At 40.7% G+C, this 20,685-nt stretch overlaps 1 protein-coding gene across 1 annotated transcript in view; it reads right to left on the minus strand.

The window, feature by feature from the left end:
• Positions 1 to 4,776: 4,776 nt before the first annotated feature.
• The window catches only part of AFF2 (AF4/FMR2 family member 2), a 335,698-nt gene continuing 319,789 nt past the window's right edge, over positions 4,777 to 20,685 (minus strand). Inside the window, exons 23-24 of the mRNA XM_046941145.1 lie at positions 19,163 to 19,377; positions 4,777 to 14,281 (exon numbers count right to left, since the gene is read on the minus strand). Of these exons, the coding sequence (XP_046797101.1) occupies positions 14,160 to 14,281; positions 19,163 to 19,377 (337 nt within the window). The 3' untranslated portion in view covers positions 4,777 to 14,159. The remainder of the gene's footprint in view (positions 14,282 to 19,162; positions 19,378 to 20,685) is intronic.

Consider the following 20,685-nt stretch of genomic DNA (forward strand, 5'->3'; position numbering starts at 1 on the left):
ACCATCCTTCTTAAAATAAAACAAAACAAAAAAAAGGGGCGGGGGGTGGGGCATGACACCAGAAAAACAGAAAAGAAAAGAATTCCACGGAAGAGACCACACTGATTGACTGGGGATACAGTAACGAGATATTTCTGCTTTTAGTAAATTTTGCACCTGTAACCTGCAGAAATATAGCCATAGCACTTGAAAAATTGCTTCAGTGCTGCACAGTGCCGTGAAAATTTATCTTTAAGATGATTTTATTGCATGGTTACCCTAGGCAATTAAATCAATAAATCTTAACTGTCAGAAAGGTTGGCCTGCTGCCAGGAATAAATGAAATGCACAGAAAGAGTAAATAAAAGGTTTCTGACAACTCATTCTAGGAATTATTTAGCAGTTGGGCTTTTTGTTGGTGGTGGTATTGGTGTACTTTTGTCTCCAACATTTATTGACATTCTCCATGAGAAATGATTATGCTAACGTAAACAGTGTAGCACTGAGATATAGATTGATGGGCAAGAAGAAGGGCTTTTCAGAGTAATGAATTACCCTCCTGAAATCAGAGGCTAACAGTGGCTTCGGGGGCTGGTAGCACTGTCGGAGGTGACCTCAGTGAATGGGGCCTGAGCCATGGGCTGGCAGCATGCAGAAGTCCCAGTACCAGGCAATGGGAGTGTTGGTGTTTCATTATGAAAATAGACATGATATTTTCACTGATTGATTCAGAGATGACTGAGATTGAAATACCTCCATAAAACACAGAGGTGACATTTCTGTGGGCCTGGAGAGTGCAATGTTCACTGCAGGAAGTGCCAGGTTTGACAGCAAAATCATAGCTACTCTGCATTTTTTTCCAGACTGGTGTAGCAAATCTGAAGGCCTGAAGCTCACTTCACTTACCTTGGAGTTTGACTTGGTAAGACAGTGGGAAATTACGTAGAATTAGGGTCACTCCAGAAGACACTGAAGTGGATCTGATTAACAAATGGACGGATTTCTTGAGGTCACTGTGGCTCAACCTCCAAAAGCCAACGGCAAAGTTTCCAGAGCATATTGCTTCTCTGACTCCCCCCATCCCACAGACAGTTTTGCAAATTATTTTGTTCCTCTATCGCAAATCTTCTGCCTCGTGTCTGACATGTGGAAATCAAACTCTAAAACCACAGAGTAGTTATAAAGCAGGTATGTTTAATCAGTGCTGCACACACACTGGATGCAGAGGGTGTATTCCCTCCTAGCCCGCATACTGGAGGACAAGAAAGGCACATACTTAAAGAGCAAGCTGCTTACGTATTCATTAGATGTCCAAGAAAAGGCTGGGTTATTACAATGAGTCCCCCAGATGACTGGACATTCCCCCCCTCACCCCAAGTCTCAGCTCTTTCACACATGCATATCTCTTGGTGGTCTTTCAGATGAAGGTCATCATCTTATTTTCTTGGACTTGGGTTAGGATGGAAGACACTTGGCTGGCTCTAACTGGTTGTCTCATCGGCCACAACTCCATTCACCAATCTGCTCCTTCTTTGTTAATTTGTGGTTTGCCATTTTAGCCTACTGTCTCGCATTCCAGAGATAAGATAGCTAACAATATTATTTGGAAAAAGGAGAGACGCTGTCTGCACTAACTGTCTAAGTCTATAGAAAAATATCTGTCACCAGCAGCGAGAACCTGGCTTAGCAAGGTCAAACCTCCTGCAGCTGCCAATTCAACACCCCATGAAGGCACATAACTTTTAACTTAACTTACTTTCCTTAATTCATGTCCCAGCTGCACAGGACAGCACATGCTTGGGGCTCTGCAGTTCTTGGCCTCTGGGGGTGCCTTGGGCAGGAGGTTGCTCCTGACTCCTCTGCTTCCAGACCACAGAGGGCACTGGGAATCTGACTGTCATGCTTAACTGAGTGAGCTGCATCCTCTTCCAGGTGCAGACAATGCCAACAGGTTTTTGCAACTCTGATTGGCAAGCAGCTTCTTATTACAGATGATTTGCATACATCCCAAACACGTAGGTAACACGTAGGTGATTGCTCTCAAATTGATGGCTTGAAGCACAATAACAGCCTTTTTATTTACTTCCTGCTTGATAGGCAGTGAATGTAGAGTTGCCAGAAAAAAAAAAAAAAAAAAAAAAGAGAAGAAAAACATGCTGCAGGATTTGCTGCCTGCTACAGCCCTATGAGGCTGCAGAGCGGAGCAAGGCCTTGGTGATCCTCACACTCAACAGCACCCTGCACGTATCTCTCACATCAACGCCGAGCCAACGCCAGGCCCTGTCTGAGCTCCATCCACCTGGGGCTGGCTGAAAAGCAGGGGGTAAATGGTGATGGTGGGAGGATTCATTGTTTTACTTTTTCACTCAGATGTTCCTTTCAAAATGCTAACTCTGTGGCAAGTCTTCTTATGTTCCCACAAGTACCAGCGGCCACATCTTCAAGACAGCTGCAAGGCGACATTGGTAAAACTCAGAGTCCAACAGGTGTACCCAGTGTCCAGAGGCTGTGCCCACACCTGTGCGTGAGAATTCACAAAAACAATAGGAAATACAGCCAGAAATATAGTCAGAAACAGCTGAGAGCAGTGTCAGAGTTAGTTTTGCAGTGAATAACACCTGCCCTAAAGGAAATATGATCCTAAATGTTATTACCCAGATTTGCCAGACATTCTCGGCCTAGGAAGAAGCACGGTGCTGTCAGGCAGTGTCTTTCCTTCTGCAGCCCAGCTCCTGAGGCCTGACCACCAAGTTTACCCTTTGCCTTTGGCTTTCTTCATGGGCTCACAGGTGTGCAGGGTCCCTGAAGAGAGGAAGACATTCTCATTTCCAGAAGGACAATCTACATTCTTCACTAAAAAATACCAACAGGGATTTTCCCACAAAGTCCTGCAGCCACAAACTTCTGTTTAACATTATCTTCACATGTTATGGTGCTGACTACATTTACATCAGCTATAACAAAGACCTTCCAACTTCATGGACACAGTATGGAGGAAAACACTAATAAATCCCTATGCACTTGTGCTCTTTTTAATCAAAAGGATAAAAAGATATCTGAACTTGCTTTGAAATGCAGCTGGTAGTGACATTCCTCTGCATAATGTGGAACCAACACAGCATCACTTCCCTTCTGGACCACGTAGGAGGGGATTTAAGCTGTACTTTGTGCTCTGCACTGTAGGAAGCTCCAGCTGGACTTCTTGGGTATAAGTAAGTCTTCATAAACTCTACATTGTTCTTCCTGGCAAGAAAACATCCTTTGGTCTTGAACAGTTTCTTGTCATGAGCAAGACTCATGAGACAGCAGTGAAATCACCTGCTGGCTGAGGAGTGATGCTGTGGTCTGTTCCAAGATGGTACTGCTCCCCCCAGCATCCTTCCCGGCTGCCACCAGGGTGGGTGGGAGGACATCTCCTGGGCGGGAGGAGGGCAGCTGGGCACCTTGTCTGAGAATGTGTGCTGTTAGGGATGTATGCAAGCACCCAAATACCCACCTTCACTGTCCTGCCACTGTCATGGTCTGAGGAGACATTCCTCCTTCCAGCCAGCAGGCTGGTAGATTTTGCTGCTGTGGAACTCCCAGAGAGTGGTAATGAATCATTTTCTTTTTTTCCTTTTCCCTGAGTTATGCAGTAGCACTAATAAAGCAGCGCAGGTATCTCAGGAACCATTCATCATTCATTGCTGGGATCACAGAGCACTTGGTGGCTGATGACAAGGCTCTATACACAGGGAAGGCCATTAGCTGCCAGGCTGATGTCACACTTCCAACTGGTTTCTGGGCAGACCCAGAGGATGCTGAGGGCACATGCAGCATCTGACCTGCCCTGCCTCCCTCTTCTCCCAAAGATGGCTGTCCCTGAGGCGTTGAGAGGAAACATCCCCTCTGTCTCCTTGAACGTTGTTGGCAGAGGTAGTACAACACTGGCTTTAGATACCCCATTCAGATTTTCTTCTGAAGTGACCTGTAGCTTAGAAAAGGGCTGCTGCTCTGGGCAGTGCCTTGCAGGTGTGGTGTGGAGCAGTCAGCCTGGACAGCTCTGAGCTGCTTTGTGCAATGAGAAAGGTGCAGAGCAGCTGGAGATCCCAGAGACCTCCCTGTGTTAAGCAGAGCCTCACAGTAAATAGCCTTGAATCCCAACACTTACCAATGTGTTTAGTCTCAAGGCATCCTTCTGCAATGTTGTCTGTGCTCTGGGTCCATATCCACCCCTGACAGTACCAAAGAGGGAGGTGGCATCCCAGTTCATGCTTAGCATCTCTCTAGAGCTTTTTACATCTCTTTTGAGCTGGTATTCTTGGCACAGGCTCTTAGAGCTATTTCTGAAATGATGCTACAAAGCCTGGCATTTCTCATTTTGTCATCCTGGGAAGACCTCAGGGAGAAATGCATCCCTGTGCAGGGCATCAGTGTGCTGAATCACACCACTTTAGTCACACTGAAGCCTTGGTCTGCTTGTCAGCAAGAAAACAAAAATTCCTGCCCATCTCCTTTGCTCTCCAAGTTCAGTTTGGGAAAGACAGAATTGAGGCTTCTGTCTTGCAGTTGAGGCCTTGTAGGGTGGGGTAACACACTACTGGTGCTGTTCCTCCCAGCTGCTATCAGCAACACATCATTCTTTTCTAACATTAACTCATCATCTCAGGTCTCTGTAATGACAGAAACTTATTGATTAAAAATTAAAGCCTATGGCAACTCTCCCACAAACAGGACTTACTATACCATACTTATTCTATCCTGAGAGGAGAAGGAGAAAATGGGAGAGGACAGAATAATTTATAGTGATAAAATGTGTTACATTTTCATAAAAATTTTATTTTACTTTTTTTGTTTGTTTGTTTGTTTGTTTTTTTGTTTTTAAATAATTCAATGCACTGGCAGTATAATTAATCCCTCTATGAGAGACACAAATGTACCAGTTCAAACAATATTATTTATACAGGAACATTGTGTTTAAAAACAACAAAAGTACATTTAAAATGTTTGTACATAAAGTATTACTGTTATTTCTTCTTTTTTTTTTCTGAAAAGAAATGTAAACAAAATGCATAATTGTGCAACACATTGGAAATACAAAGCAAAACAGGCAAGATACAATTTTATACATATAAAGCAAAAGAAATCAAACTTTTGTAACTATACAACATTTCAGTAATTGCTTGACATTTTTACTGTTACCTTCGTCTGTACAAAACATCTTAACTTATACTTAAAACTTTACAAGAATAAACATGCTTGTTCAGAACAAAGACACCTTGTGGAATTGCAGTGATTATTGGCATGATATTTGCACATACAAGTAAAAAAGAAAGCTTCTTCAATAGTAAATAAAAAGAAAGAATGGAAGGTAAAAGGTTATTTAGTAAACTGTAATCTTATTCCAATAGATAATTAAGTTGAACTGCAACGCAGATATTAAATCTGAGTTTTGTTGGAAGACCGCAAGGTCATCACGTTGCTCTGTTTCCAGGAACCAGATGAAAGTATATATAAATTTTCCTGATATTTTGGTTAGTTATACGTGTGCTTATACAAACACACACACAAAAGAAAGAAAAAAAAGTGAAAAACAGTACTTGCCAGAACGGCTAATGATGACAGGCAAGTGGACGTGCTTACCGTGCTGCTCAAAAGATGGCCAGGTGAACATCACTAGCAAGGCCAAACATCCCAGAGTCAAATTGCCAAATTTTACTTGTAGTTCACTTTTTTTTTTTTTTCCCCCGTCAGAAAACAGTTTGAATTGGGTCATGCAAAAAATACTGGGAGTGCTACAGTCAAAGATCAAATGCAAACCAGAATGCTCAAAGTTAAAGCAAAAGAAACAGATCTTTTGCTTGTTTTCATACTTCTGAATGTGGGTTTTAAAGAAACAGCATTTAAGATTCAGTAGAAGCTATGCAATCGAGAGACTTCAAAAATACAGACAGGAATAAATAATGCAACATTTTATGGAATTACAAGGACTGTCAGCTTGGATAAAAAGTAAATAATTTTAAGTGTCCTCAAATGATGCATATGGCTAAAATTAAACTCCTGATTGCATCCATCTGATATATTCAGTGCCTGATTCTGCAGTCTGCAGACTGAGCACTAATTCACACAGTTACTCCTGTGGATTTCAGTGCAATAACCTGTTGATTAAGATGCTTGGAAGAAGAATGGCAGAATTGAGTCTAGATAAATATTTGCCATGACTTTTGCGTGTACAAAATCCACTTGGCTTAGAAAACATGCTTGAGCCTGCTGCAGTGCCTTTGAATGAAAGTAATGGATTCCATCTCTAGACCAAGAGCATTTATGACATATTTGAATTTTTCTGCCATTTTTTTAAAATGTAAGCTAATGCTGAGACCAGTATATATTTAAACTCAGGGGTAATTAAATTGCAACATACTTTTAGTTAAAGAAAAACAAAAACATATGCAAGCCTAGATGGCATGCACAAATTACCCTTCAATTCTCTTAGAAGGGATTATCTGGTGTTCAATCAGAACAATTCAACATACACTCAGCTTCAGTATGTATTTATAAATCTGCATTAGAACATACAGCACAGTACAAAAAGGGAGAGGACCAGTTTTTCAGCTGGTGTAAATCAGTACTGACATCTATGGATCTACTCACAAGCACATCAGCTGAAGCTCTGGCCCACAGTCATCAGAAATATCCAGCTATGGTTCACTCTGTATGTTAAAAACCTTTATGGTGGAAGTGCAGAAAGAAAGTATAATCAACATCAGAGAAAGAGCTACCGTGTTAGTCTCATTTCTGATAAGCTTTTCCAGACTGTGTGGTCTAAAGTAGTTTTATGTGCTCTGTACTGCATAGCTTTGCAAAGTACATTATTTTCTTCCAGGCAACGATTATAGTACATTAATCATTTCATTGGCATGATCAGTAAAAAGGCATGATGATAAAAGCTTTGGGAGTTTATCTGCATAGAGACATATTGGCAAAAATTAGTCTGGGGTTAAAGGGTTTGCTCATCAGTGTATGCATATTGGATTAACTCCACTGAAATCAGTATTCCTATACCAATTCGCACCAGTTGAGGAGCTTGTACTCTACTACTGTCATAAATAAAGCATGTTTGTTGTTATCCCCTATTCACTTCACTCGTAATTTCAAGGGTAGATGCCTCCTGCCAGTGGGTCAAAGCTTCTCCGTTTGTGATCCCACATTAACTGTCACAGAAGTCACAGGTGCTTTCCCTGAGCAAGGGCTGTGTCAACATAAAGTCTGGATGAAGAGGGAGTCTGCTTGCAGTTATTCTAGCATCAGTCCAGAGAATTTCAGTGGGGTGAGAGCTCAGCCAGAACACAAATGGGTGTAATTCCATTGAACTAATTGGTTTAATGCAATTTACATTCTGGCCCAATTACCTTAACTCTGGTAATGCTACACCATTTTTATAGCCAGCTTCTCCTTCAATAAACAGTGCTCAAAGCTCAATGAGACCTATATGATTGCCATACGACAGCAGAATTTGATCCAATAAATTCCACAAATGGAGCGAAGTTCCTTTACATTTACTTAGCTCAAAGTTTGGTCCTTTTTAGTTACCATTATCCATTAAAACAATTAAATTCCCTTTGGAATTTGAATTTCCTTCTAACCTAGGGAAGGAGATAACTGAGTAGAAATTAGGAATATCTCTACTTGATGAATTTCAATGGAATTACAACAGGGTGATACTCACACAACTGTGTAAATTCTTATCTATCACAGAGGGATTACAGAGCTTGCATAGAGGGGAACTCAGTGGCAATTAAAGAAGAAAACAAGTCTCGAACAGCTGCATCATCTGCTCACATGGCTAATACCAAGGCATCAGTGGGGCTCAGCTAGGGCCCTCTAAGCACAAGCACCCCTGTGGACACTACAATATAAACTGCAATCCAGCTCACAGTAAATATTGCCATAGTTATATGATGTTAGTGCATGCACTACTTCTGCCAACTTGTTTGCTGTTTCTACACATGAAGCAGATAAAAGGAAGTGCACAGATCCCAGTTTCTTCTGCAGCCACAGAGGACCAAGGGGACCAAAAGCAAGGCAGAGCCACAGCTCATCTGGTATCCAGGCAGTGGGGCTGCAGTCCCACTGTCCTGTTGGGCATGGCACCAGTGTTGCCATGCCTCCTGTACACCAACTTCGAGGGCAGTGCTTGTAAGACCACACAGCTCACAGCCGTGGTCTCATGCCCCCGAGCAGTCAACCTGAGTGCCCAAGGCACCATGCTGTGCTGCAGCCTGCAGCAGGTAAGGCCTTTCCTGTTGCCTCTCTGTAGAGCACTGAGCGTGTACAGCTCTACTCAAGTGGACTGTGGGGTCCCCACGGTTGGTCCTCAGGGAAGTGGCAAAGGAAAATAGTTTAATTGGTTTAATTCTATGGAGACTTCAGGGCAGTGACGAGCACTGTCTCTCTGTGACATGTGGTGGCACCCTGATACAGACTAAAGAACTGGATGGGATAGCATCATATTCAGACTTTGTATGATACCATGGCATAGCTTATCTTGCAGGGTTCATCAACAGTAATGAATCCCCTTTCCACAGAAGCACTCGTGTGTTAAAATGATTGTGCCAGCCCACACAAACTTGCCCCAGTTCCTTTCAACCACTTTTCACATCTTTACTATTACCTGCTAAAATTACAGCATCAGTGAATTGCCTGAGATATTGCTGCATACCCTGTGATTCTGAGCACAGCTTATCTTCCCAAAGTTTTTGTTGTAATAACTCCAGACATGGCCAAGTTTGACTCTAATTTGACATCATTGTTATACAATAACTCATCTGCATCTGAATTTGCTTTCAGTTCTATCCGCAGAGCTGTAGGATCCTGCTGGCTGTACGAGATTTGAAGTCAGCATCTTCTGACTTCAACAGCTACCATCATGGGTTAAGCTGGCATGAGATGATCAGAATCACTGATCATGGAAGACAACAGAATCAGACAAAATATATATATTTTTAACAGAATAGCAAAAGTAAAGCTACCAAAAGCACTGGAGGAAGGTTGGAACACAGTATTGTAGAGATGACAGCTACTCTGTAATTCAGGCAGAAACATTTCCATTCACTAGCAGGAAGGTTTCATAGTGAAGGAGAGCCTAACTGGCTTTTAGTCTTTACCTATAGGCTATGAAATACCAAGTGATATATCATATCTAGTGAAATATATATTACTTTATAAATCATTAGGCAGTACAGAACGTCTGCATACATTGCTGTGACCAGCAGTCTGATTCTAACACAGAAGCACAGAAGTATTCAAGAAATGGAGCCCTTTCAACATTTACATGACTTGTTTGTTTTATATTTATGAAACAGTATGTAAAGCTGGAAGATGTCATAAGGACAGTGGACTGGTTTCTCATCTTTGTCACCTCTGCCTCACCCTCAGTGCACACGGCCAAGGTCAGGGAGATGCTGTGCAAGGCAAAGGCCCTTTGCATTGATGCCTTGCTTTGCAGGTCAGCCATGTATTGACACTTCTACACTTGGTTCAGAATGGCAAATTAATCCTCTTTGGTGAACTGTGAAATATTTTTCCTTTCTTAAAAGTTCAAGACACTGGCCTGTTGCAGAGGAGTTAAGTTGACAGCACCTTCAGAACTGACACTGGCTTCAGGAACCAAGACAGAACTCCTGCTACTTTCTGTCATATCTCCGTTGCTTGCAAAGAGACAATAGATGCTAATAGGGTTACACAAAAACTACGGAAGAAAACATTAACAATCCTACCACCACACTGCACTCATAAGGGTGTTTCCTTTTTAAGGCTTTCATATCATTTTTCTGAGTTATGAAGTAATGAGCACAGAACTTTGTTGCAAATCCATGTCCAAATCCACAGATTATGTGCACACACACGTATGCACATTTCAGTACTGTGTATAGCAGTTTCTCCTGAGCTCACAACAAAGAAGCCTAATAACACCTAAATCAGAATCCTTTACAGAACCCATTTTTTTCCCAATATTTTAAACTGCACTCACAAAACTAATCATTGGATTTAGACATCACTGGATTCTGATGAAAATACAATGCAAATATCTGTTCCATAGTACCTAAAAACTTAACAGTGGATCTAAACGATTACAATGGAAGAACATCACAAAACCAGAACATAGAAATTAAGGCCCAAATTCCAATTTCTCAGATTTTGTTTCTTTAGGAGGAATGTAGATCTTGATCCTTATTCTTTACAAAACACACACTGTGGAAATCAACAGATCTCTCCTCTTTCAAAGGAGATGATCTACAAGTGAGACAGTAAATTAATGGAGAGGCTATTTAAATAATTCAATGTCCAAATATCATACAAGAAGACATGAAATGAAGCTAAAAGAAGCAAGCCAGGAAGGCTGCCATCAACATTGCCAACACAAAGGCACTAAGCTAAACCAGAATGACATTGAAATGAAATGAAATGAAATGAAATGAAATGAAATGAAATGAAATGAAATGAAATAAAACTGCCAAATTCTGGGCCAAACCCAGCTATCAAGCATGAACTATTTATGCTGTTAATTTTCTATAGTGAAAAGTGTGTTTTGTCCTTCCAAAGAAGCCAACAGAGCATGGCTGAAATCAGTGACCGTGGACATGGTCGAGGTAAATGACCCATACAGGATACACCTCAGGCTTTCCCTTCAAGCCTGCTCCCCTGGACCATGGTTTCTCAACACGTGTCATCACATGGTTAGAGATAGTCACTGCAATCCAAGAAGGACATTGTGCCTGCACCCTATCAAATCCTTCATTTAAGACCTGCTGCAGCTCATGACATAGAGGTTAAGTGCTATGTAAATGTCTCACTTGAGCACTTAGGACTCTGCTACCATCAGATTGTGTACTGATGGAGTTCTGAAATGCTTGCAGTTAGCCCTTCACTTGCATTCTCCTTTCACTGCCGAGCTATGGATATTGTGTAAAACTCCTGAAGCATGGCACACAAATGACAGTCTTGTCAGCTCTGGACATTTTTTATGAAGCTTGGTTTTCTTCTTACAGTCCAGCTGCAGAAATCAAGAGATTACATCAGTGTCTCAGTTTCTCACTATTAAAAACAAATACATCATTTCTGGCCCTCAGCCTGATTGAAAAATGCCTGAAAAAAGGTATTGAAATCAGCATCAAAACTTGTTATCCATAAGGTAATGTATGAACAGCAAGAATTTTCATTTTTTTTTAAAGCCATGATTTGGAGTCAATCTTGCAATTTTTGGTGCTTGGTTCATGACTTTGAATGCCCCAAGTGGGCAGTGTGAAGAGCAGACGTAGCAAATGCCCAACACACAGAGCTTCCCTGTGGATTGCAACAAACAAGCAAGTTTGTTTAATTCCACTTGAAATAATATTTCAAGGGGTAAAACAATTCCACAAAGATGACATGTTGGCATTTGAAATGAGATGAATACAGTGCAATAATCCTTACTAACTAACTCAAAAGAAGCATAATCTCCAGGGATAAGAAAGTTATTCACTTTCCATATTTAATTTGTTTCTAAGCTGCTTTTGAAACAAGACTGATAAATAGTTGGTTTGTGATCCTAGACTTGACTGCTGGACTTAATAAAATCATGCCATTGATTCAGCATACATTTCAAACTTAGTCATAGGAAGCAAAATCAGGTGGGATAATTCCTTAAGCTGTTTAAGCAAAAGATTGTACATGGGGTACATTTAGAGATAGGAGTCTGTTTACTGCGAGCAACAGGCAAAAGATAACATGCTGTTTTCACTGAGTGGCTGTAGCTAACTCTTCGAACAGTCTTGTGCCTAAAGATTGTGTTTCAAATTGTGTCTCAGGACATAGCCTTTGTAAATTCATGGCAGTCTAGGGTTTCAGTCTACATTAAAGGAACGGAGGATGACAGTGCGCTCAATTAGAATGAATCTCATCAGCAAGATCTTACAAAGGAAATGGAAAAATCTGGCTTGTGATAAAACCACCTCAACACTACTTCATCTGTTAAAAAACAACACTGGAAGTATTTTTAAAAACCCAACACTTTTGTTCTACATTTCTGTATTGTTTCCACTATCGTGGTTTTATTCTTTAGCTGCTGGGGCCAGAATCAGCGTGACAAATGGTGCCAGATTCATGTTTCAGCCGTGTTACCGAAACCTTCCAAGAACAGATAAGAGTGTATTGACCACCTCAGGAACAGGGATGTGCAGATAAGACAGGATGTGTATATTCTGCCAATGTCCTTTGCAGACAACCAACTCTAAACTGGATGATTTCTCTAATGACGCACCTTGACTACATTTACAATACAGTCTTGTGGGAAAAAAAAATATTAGCAATTATTGATTTTTAAGAAAAGGTAGCATTACAGGCAACTAATACACAACAGCTACAGTAATGTCTGTCTTAAGTGTGCACTGGGCAGAGTCCTTAAACTGCTCTTATTGCAAGTATCCAAGGCCTGCTCTGAAAACCATAATCTGAACCTTTTAAATGCAAATTTGTCCTATTTTTATGGTTGCAACCCAGTGAGTAGAATCCAATAGCTCACCATACAGGATTATAAAGCAGAAGGTAATTGCAACTAACTAATACCTGGATGGCATTTAAACACATATTGTATTATTTCAATGCGATGAGACAGAATAATATTTACACTGCTATGAGCATCTTCTGTTTACAGAAACGGAATTTACAGTTCAGTAAGGTATGCAGGCGTTACATCAAGAATGAGATGACACCATTTAAAATCTTGTGAATCATTGATATAAATTCATTTTGTTTTGTTTCATGCACTGGTGCTTCTTGCAGTGGCACCAGAAGAGCAGTGCAGTTTATAACAAGAGAAAAAAACAGAAGAGGAAAGAGCAAATGTGAAATGGTTTAATTTATTCACAATTGCTTTGAAATTCTATCTGAATTGTCTCATTATTATTCACGCATTAGAAAAAATGTTCTGAAACATGACAGCACGGGTAAATAGATGCAGAGCTTGGAAAATAGGTAATTTGATTGAAGTATTCATGGCCATTATTAAACAAATGTTATATTGTTTTTGGATAAATCTGTTGATTTTATTTAATTTATCGCTGTTTTCATGATGGCAAGGTAAGTAATACCATTTGTTCCTAATGCTCTGAAATGAACAGAACAGGTGCAAATTGATGCCACGTGGAATTACATTGTTTCAACAGCAGTTGGTTAGTTAAACTTCCAGAGAGTTTCATGAAGAATCTGCATACACTTATTAATGGAGTTTTACATACAATATCAATGCAGCATTCCCATTAAGATCTGCTTTCACTGAGTCTCACTATGCAAGAAGAGATTGTTCTGTGAAGAAAAATCTTGTATGAGTATTTGTTTGAGATTAACAGCAAAACTGAAAGAAAATTCACAGATTTAGTATAGGAATGGCAGTGGAGACTATGAAAGCAAATATTTTGAAATTACCTAAAAACTGCAATAAATTGTGCTGCCTACTAAAATTATTAAGCCAACAATAAACAGGTAGAATGGAATATCAAAACCTCATTGCATAGTGTGTCATTTTTCTTTAATGAGGCATTCCTTCAACCTTTTACCTCTAAACACCTTTGGTGATCTTACATTATGTACCTGTAAGATATTCAACATTTTCTTCTGGAGATTAAGCCTATTGGAAGTGTGAAATCTTAGTCATGTACTGCGTTAGGTATTAACACCAGAATTAAGTGTTGAAAAGTTTGGTACAGGTTCAGAAGATGATTTTGAGTGAATAGCTATAAGTTCTACTAATCTATTTCAGAAGGGACTTCAAATATATACCCTCAAATATTTAAGACGCTTTGTATTATTTCTCAGGAATCCATATCTTCTCAAAGTGCTTTTTTGTTTTCACTTGAAGGCAGCAAGGACTTAAAACAATACTGCAGGGAATGTACCGTTCCATAAAGCACATAAGGACGGTAGGATCCAGGAGACACAAGGCATAGAAAATTGTTGAAAATGATTAGATGGTACAACACATACTGCTCTTGAGTCATAAGTTCCATTTACGGTGACTTCTACTTCCAATAGATAGGATATTAAAAAATGCAATAAAAATGAAGTTACATGAATAAATTTCCAGAAATGAGTGGAGTTCCACCAGTGATCATCTGTGCGCTGGTAGAGGTAGAAGAATGGGGATGTTACAAGCAGGGCAGCAGTCACTACAACAAATGAGCCTCAATGTGGAGCCAGTGGAGTCCTTGGCGAACGTAACGAACCAGATTGGTCATACTGCTGTGTTGTGTTAAGGGTCCCATCACTGTGTCCAGGTCCACAAAGAATTCTGCAAAACACAGGAAACAGAAGTTACTGTTTTGGGCAATGATACAGAAATACATGGATTATCATTTCACATGCAGTAGCAGCAGTGTACTTTGTGTATCCCTATGTTCTTGCACACATTAGTACATGGGCAGTAGGAAATAACTAAACAAAGGCAAAAAACATACAAATTAGGTCAAATTAAACTCTCCATGCTGGAAGCAAACCCCAGCTTTCTATATTGAGTTTAGAATCATAGAATCACCAGGGTTGAAAAAGAGCTCTGAGATCACCCAGTCCAGCCATCCACCTATCACCAATATTTCCCACTAAACCATGTCACACAGTACATCTTCACTTTCAGTTTTTTAAGTCTAGCCTAAGCTTGTTGAGTGTGTAAATAGTGGAGTGTGTAAATAATGGAAAATGAACTGTAGCACTCCCTTTTCCACACAGCACCTTCTTCTGGGCATGAAGAGCTAGTCTGCATCTTAAAAAACTTCCTTGCTCTTTCTCCTAGCCTTCTATTTCTGCTTCTCCCATTGCACCAGCTTTAGCCATTTGCTCATTCTGTCACACCTTCAGGTTCCAGAGTACATGTTTGGAGTGGAAAGGGAGGAGGAAGAGGAGAGAGGGAACAGGGAAGGAAAATAGCAAGTAGGAAATGGGAGCCTCCAAGTGGAAAGAGGAGAAGGGTAAAGCCCCTGGGATTTGATGCCGGGAAGGGTTACCAGGAAATCACCCAACAGAGAGCCATAGGTAGAAAGAACACATAGGTTGAGAGAACATATTATACCGTGTGCTGGATGTTCTGTAGGTGAAAAGCTAATCCTGTTATGGTCAACAGACACTTCCTAACTGATTTCAATGGAGAATTGAATTGTGCTTTCTATTGCCTCACAGAATTTTGCTCACCGGGGCAGAGGCAACCCCACACATGGAACACTATATTTAGGAGAGTGGGATCCTAGCCTCAGTTAAAGGCCTTTTGGAGTCAGATACCAACCAACAATCACAACAATGGCTCAGACCTTGCATTCTCACCCTATCCAAAAATCCAGTGCAAGGCAGGCAACCAACTAACACATAATTGGCTGCTGGTCTGGAGTGCAGATACCAGTTATAAAACCATTATCAATATTTTCTTCAGCAAGTAAGTGCTGCATTGAGGTTTTTTATTCAAGAATTGATAGCCTGACCTTGGTCAGTGTGAAAATTACCATACTATCACAGCACAAAGTGATTCAGCTGGAGGCAAGCATATAACAAAAGCTTAGAGCTATCACCAGTTGAGTTAAGACTGCAGCTAGCAGTTACTTCTCAATTTCCTTTCTCTGTCTTTTATTCCCCTCCTCCAGTGTGAAATCAATAAGATTAGGAGTAAAAGAACTTACTCTCTTACTTACATTCTAGTTACCTTGTGTATGGGAACTGTTGAATCACAGCCTGAACCTCTGACCACCTGAGGCAAGCAATGAGTCAGCTGTGAGAGCACAAGTGAAGGCAATTCACTTGCGTGACCAGAAGGGGTGGAGCCAGGCTCCACCTCTCCTAGACCCCATTTAAGGGCTGACTGCCACTCAGGAAGGATCTCTCTCTGGAGATTGCTCCTCCTGGAGTCTTTTTAGCAAGCCTAGGACACAGGTAAGTTTTCCATTCGTTCCTGATTATCCCTTTCTAATGTTATAATTTCTCTAGCCTAGCATCTGTATACTTATTGACCTTACACCTCATTTTAGGCTCAAATAAATAATCATTTTAAACACTGAGGATTCACCTTAAAGCTTTATTTTGGTTTAACAATTTCAAAATATTTCTCAAAAAAAAAAAAAGCTATAAGCACTGAAGTCACTTATTAAACTCATATGTGAAAGAGCGGGCCTTCATCACTACAGAGCTGACTGCTTTCTACTGTAGACAAGAAGTGCTGTTATCTTTGGAAACATTAAAAAAAATATCTTATGTGGTAAAGTCAGCTAAGATCCTGATGGTGTGAATGGTGAAAATTCTCTTGGTGACCCATCATGAACCATAACATGGGCTGGCTTGGGGAAGTCTGTCATTTTGCCTTCAGATACAGGTTTCATAACAAATGCCATCTATTTTCCTACACATTCTAAGCTCCATGGACATAAGGAAATTCAACCAGAGGTACATGGCAGATTGTTTCTGCTTTTCTTTTCAAACCAGATTGGCTTGGCAGGTCATAGTTCTGCTGCTCTTCCTCTTGCTATGTTTTTTTTAATTTTAATGGCACTTCTTTTGTTAAGCTGACAAGAAAGGCTTCTGTCTCCTGCTCTGAGCCAGCTGGACATGAGTCAAGTCCAAACTGGCATATTTAGAGGAACACAAAACCTAAGATGACAGCCATGCACATGGGAAGTTTCAAAGCTCCTAAAATGTGGCAGAGATCTCTTGTGTCTGCATGGACATGACCAGAGCAACATCTGTGACAGCAGTAAGACCCAGTAGTAAAGGCTAATTAGACATTACAATGATGGGGCCACATTTTTATTTTTATTTGAACTATGTCAGCTCATCAGGGACGTGTTCTTGGGCAAGACAGCCCCTGTGATTCAGAAGACAACAGAAACAATGAGAGCTGACTACACGCACATGACTAGATCTGTTTTTTTGACAGAAGATTCATTTTCCATTTAAATCCTTTTTCCCCCTCTCCTTTCCCCATCCCTCCTACTTCTCCCTCCTTTCACCCCCCCCTTTTTTTTTGAAGGGGACTGAGGGGAGAAGGACAGCCCTTACTTCCAGGAAACAAGAAATTGCCTTTTTTTTTTTTTTAGATGAACTGACTGACTAAACTCTCCTCAAGCAAAAATCAAGAGATTTGTTCTTTACTTGGGCCTCAAGGTAGAGTCTGAGGTTTGCGCCTGTCCTGTCTGCTTTCATGAGACATGTTGAACACTCAGTCCCTAGGCCAGTGAACCAGAGCTTGTGCAACATCCAGTCCAGCTGGATAAGGTGGATTACTTATAGCAATGTGATAACGGGTGAGTCCTGTTCCAGCCAGCAAGATATTGGGGTTTTGAATGATGTGAGAGATGCAGGTGACGAGTACTAAATATCATTACAGGTAGAGTTCATCAAATTCTATAATACTTTTCATTTAATAATGCCTTAGATATAACCATCTCCAAATGAAATCTATCATGTGATAGATATGCCTATCACAGCAGTTCTCATATTTTTATTACAGCATGCATTTTTCAAATTGTAGCTTAACTGTGTTTAAATATGCAACTTTAAATCTAGTATTTAATTAGAAATATCTTTTCAGATAAAATGTAAACACAGACACTATAGCACATACAAAACTCTGAACTCTCTACAATGGATTAGAACATTTAAATGAAATTTAAAGTAACAAAGTTTCCATTCAGTGTAACAAGATTGCAGGTTGTGAAACAAGATATGAAGGAACAGGGCATAGCCCTAGATACCTTGCCCATGTGAGAAACTGTTATTTAGGTATCCAGTCCCACTACAGTCAAGGGACTGCTCATCTGAATAAAGATTACTTATACATGGCCTTGCAGAATTGGGCTTATCTGACTGTAAATCAAGAGGAGAACAAAGAATAGTGTTGAGGGAGAAAAGCAGACAGACTCAGAAGGTTTTCTCTCATCCAGCTCGAGGACTGATAACAGCAGTGGCTGGGTACATTTTCTGTCTGTTGGCTGAACGCCTGATCTATTTTGATTCACTACCAAGCAGAACATTTATAACAACTCCACAACACACATGACTATCACCATCCTTCTCCTATTAGAGCATTCTTCTGAATTCCCACTGTAATATTATGCAGTACATTTGACAGGGAATTACTTCCATACTTAGTGAAAATGGATGTAAATATGGAAAAAATCCAAAATGCTACTAAATTAACTCATGCAAACAAAGGCAAGAAGCAGCAGGGAGGACTGGACAGAGCTTCTATCCTCACCAAGGGATAGATCATTATGATCTACCATTCAGGCACAAAAACCTGTGAATCTCAAGGTTGGTTTCTCTAACTCGGTGGAAATTTGCCACTGACATTAATGGGACTAAGATCAAACTGCATAAAGCAAGCTGGTTTGTCAGGCGAAGCCAGCCAACTGAAATCCCAGTATTATTGAAGAGACAGACCCAATTCATGATGAGAATATTTCCCAGTTAGGCTCTACACCTCCAGTGCAAAAGAAAGCTTTGTCAGTGATTGTGTAAGCCCATGGCTGGAATCTGAATAATTATGTTATCATGGGGCAGCTCACAGATGGCCAATAGGCCAAATCTGTCATTTAGTTATACCTCTGCAACTCTACTATACTCAGTATAACCTACTTTCAAACTGCTTGGCAAAACTCTTTTGAAATAACTGTAGTAAAGTCTTACATTTTGATGCTAGGAATAAGCAAGTGGATTTGCAATCCAAAATAGGAGAGCCAATGTTGAGTTTTTTAGTAGGAATGTCCTAACCAGATTCCCTGCATAAATTTAACATCTTATGTTTGATTACTATCCCAACCAGCATTTTAATAGTCTTAAACTGGTTGACAGAGCAGTCTGAAAATAACCTCAGTGCTCTATAAGAAGCTGAAACTGTGAATGCATTTGCAAACTCAAAAGCTCTCATCACTTGGCGCTCACTTTTGCTAAATTATTTGCCAGCTGCTTTGATAAACCCATGTTCAGCTTGTTACACATCTCCCCTCTGTGCTTGACAAGAGAAGATATGCTTTGGCTACAGTGACCAGCAAGCAGATTTAGTCTGTTTGCTCAAGCTGTCACAGTTGTGTTCTTAAATGCGGTGGTTCTGGGTCCAGCTCCAAATAAGACCTATGAGAATAGAAAGCAAGCTAAAGCAGATAAGCCAGAGTGGACAAGGAAGAAGTGTGCAGGGCACCTTTATTCTCCTTAGTCAGCTTGTCAGCCATGTCCCAGTGCTCGTAGCTTCGCAGAACATTGTTGGTGATGTTGACATGGCTGGCAGCCATGTGGTGAATGCGCTGAGGAATGGTGATGGTCCCTGCTGAGGAGGAGCCAGTGATCCCTGCACTGCCTCCAGCAGAGCTGACAGGGGATGGGCTCAGGGGCATGGGTGATGGTGTTTCTGTGCTCCTGCAAGAGAGAAAGGGAGAATGAGTCCCCTTTGTGCATATTGCTATCCTAACTGCACTTGAAAAACCAACTCTATGCCCCAGTGAGGCAAGAATGTGCAACACTATCTCCTGGTTTTACAAGAGGAGAGCTTGTAAACTGGAACTGATTGAAACTATAAAGGAATTCAATTCTCCCTACAAATGAACGTGTTATTAAAAAAAAAACAACAATAACAACAACAACAAAAACCCACACACGTGTCTATCCTAAAAGTAGAGCAATCTTTCAGAGAAAGAAATATCTCATAGCTGCAATGATTTTTCTACCTGCTGCCAGAAGCTGCTATAGCAGTTAGAAAACACTCAGTGTGCAATATCAGCCAATTATTAAAGCATTTTGTGGAAACCATAATGACAGTTTGCTTCAAATGCAGTCATCACAATACGTACAGTCCAAGTCTTAAAAGCACCCTGCAGAGCAGCATTAGAAGCTGAGGGTACTTCAGGAATATGGATATCTCCATAGGATTCTTTAAGACTGGCTATGGAAATTTGGTACTAATTGCCTACAGTTCATCTGCACAAGTTTATACAGAGCACTGTTTTAAGTTACCTACTTAGAGCAGTATTAATGTTCTAATATAGATTTTCCTTTAATTCCAACACCAGTAATTAGGAATCACCTACTGGCTGCAGGCAGCATGGAGGTTGGCACAGCAAGCTCATGTTTAGAGCTGTGCAGGGCTGAACACTCACATTCAGCTATTCTCTTTGAAAATTAGTTTCAGCAAACAAGATCAAGGGTTCCAAAAATCTCTCCTCTTGCATTTGGAAGCACTTCCCTAAACAAACGCATTTGATTTACTACGGAGCACACTTGAAATGCAGGGTCAAGATGCTCCTGCTGCTCTGTTCATGAAGCAAAGACCCCCAAACTCTCTGAGAGGGGATGTTACAATCCCTCTCAAGAGCTGCAGCCATTGATGTACAACAGCATACAGCTCACTCAGACTTGCTACAGGCCTGATCCAAACCCCAGGGTAGAAAGGCTCCTCTTGGCTTTATGAGCCACCAACAATATCCTACCCATGAAACCCAGGCGCAGACCTGACGTGCTGACACCCTGCAGGTGCAGCGCTGGGCTAATAGGCATTAATAGCAACAGTTCTTGCTGAAGATTTTCCAGCAGTGCCCTGCTATTCCCAGTGCTTAACAACAGACTCCTCAAGATAAGATGCATCCTTTTTCCAGAGCTAGAGAACAAGTTAATTCAGCAGCCAATAACTTTTTACATGGCTTATGTGTAAACAGTTTGAGCATGTCTTAT

Source organism: Gallus gallus, chromosome 4 (assembly GCF_016699485.2).
Source record: "Gallus gallus isolate bGalGal1 chromosome 4, bGalGal1.mat.broiler.GRCg7b, whole genome shotgun sequence".
Classification (NCBI taxonomy): domain Eukaryota; kingdom Metazoa; phylum Chordata; class Aves; order Galliformes; family Phasianidae; genus Gallus; species Gallus gallus.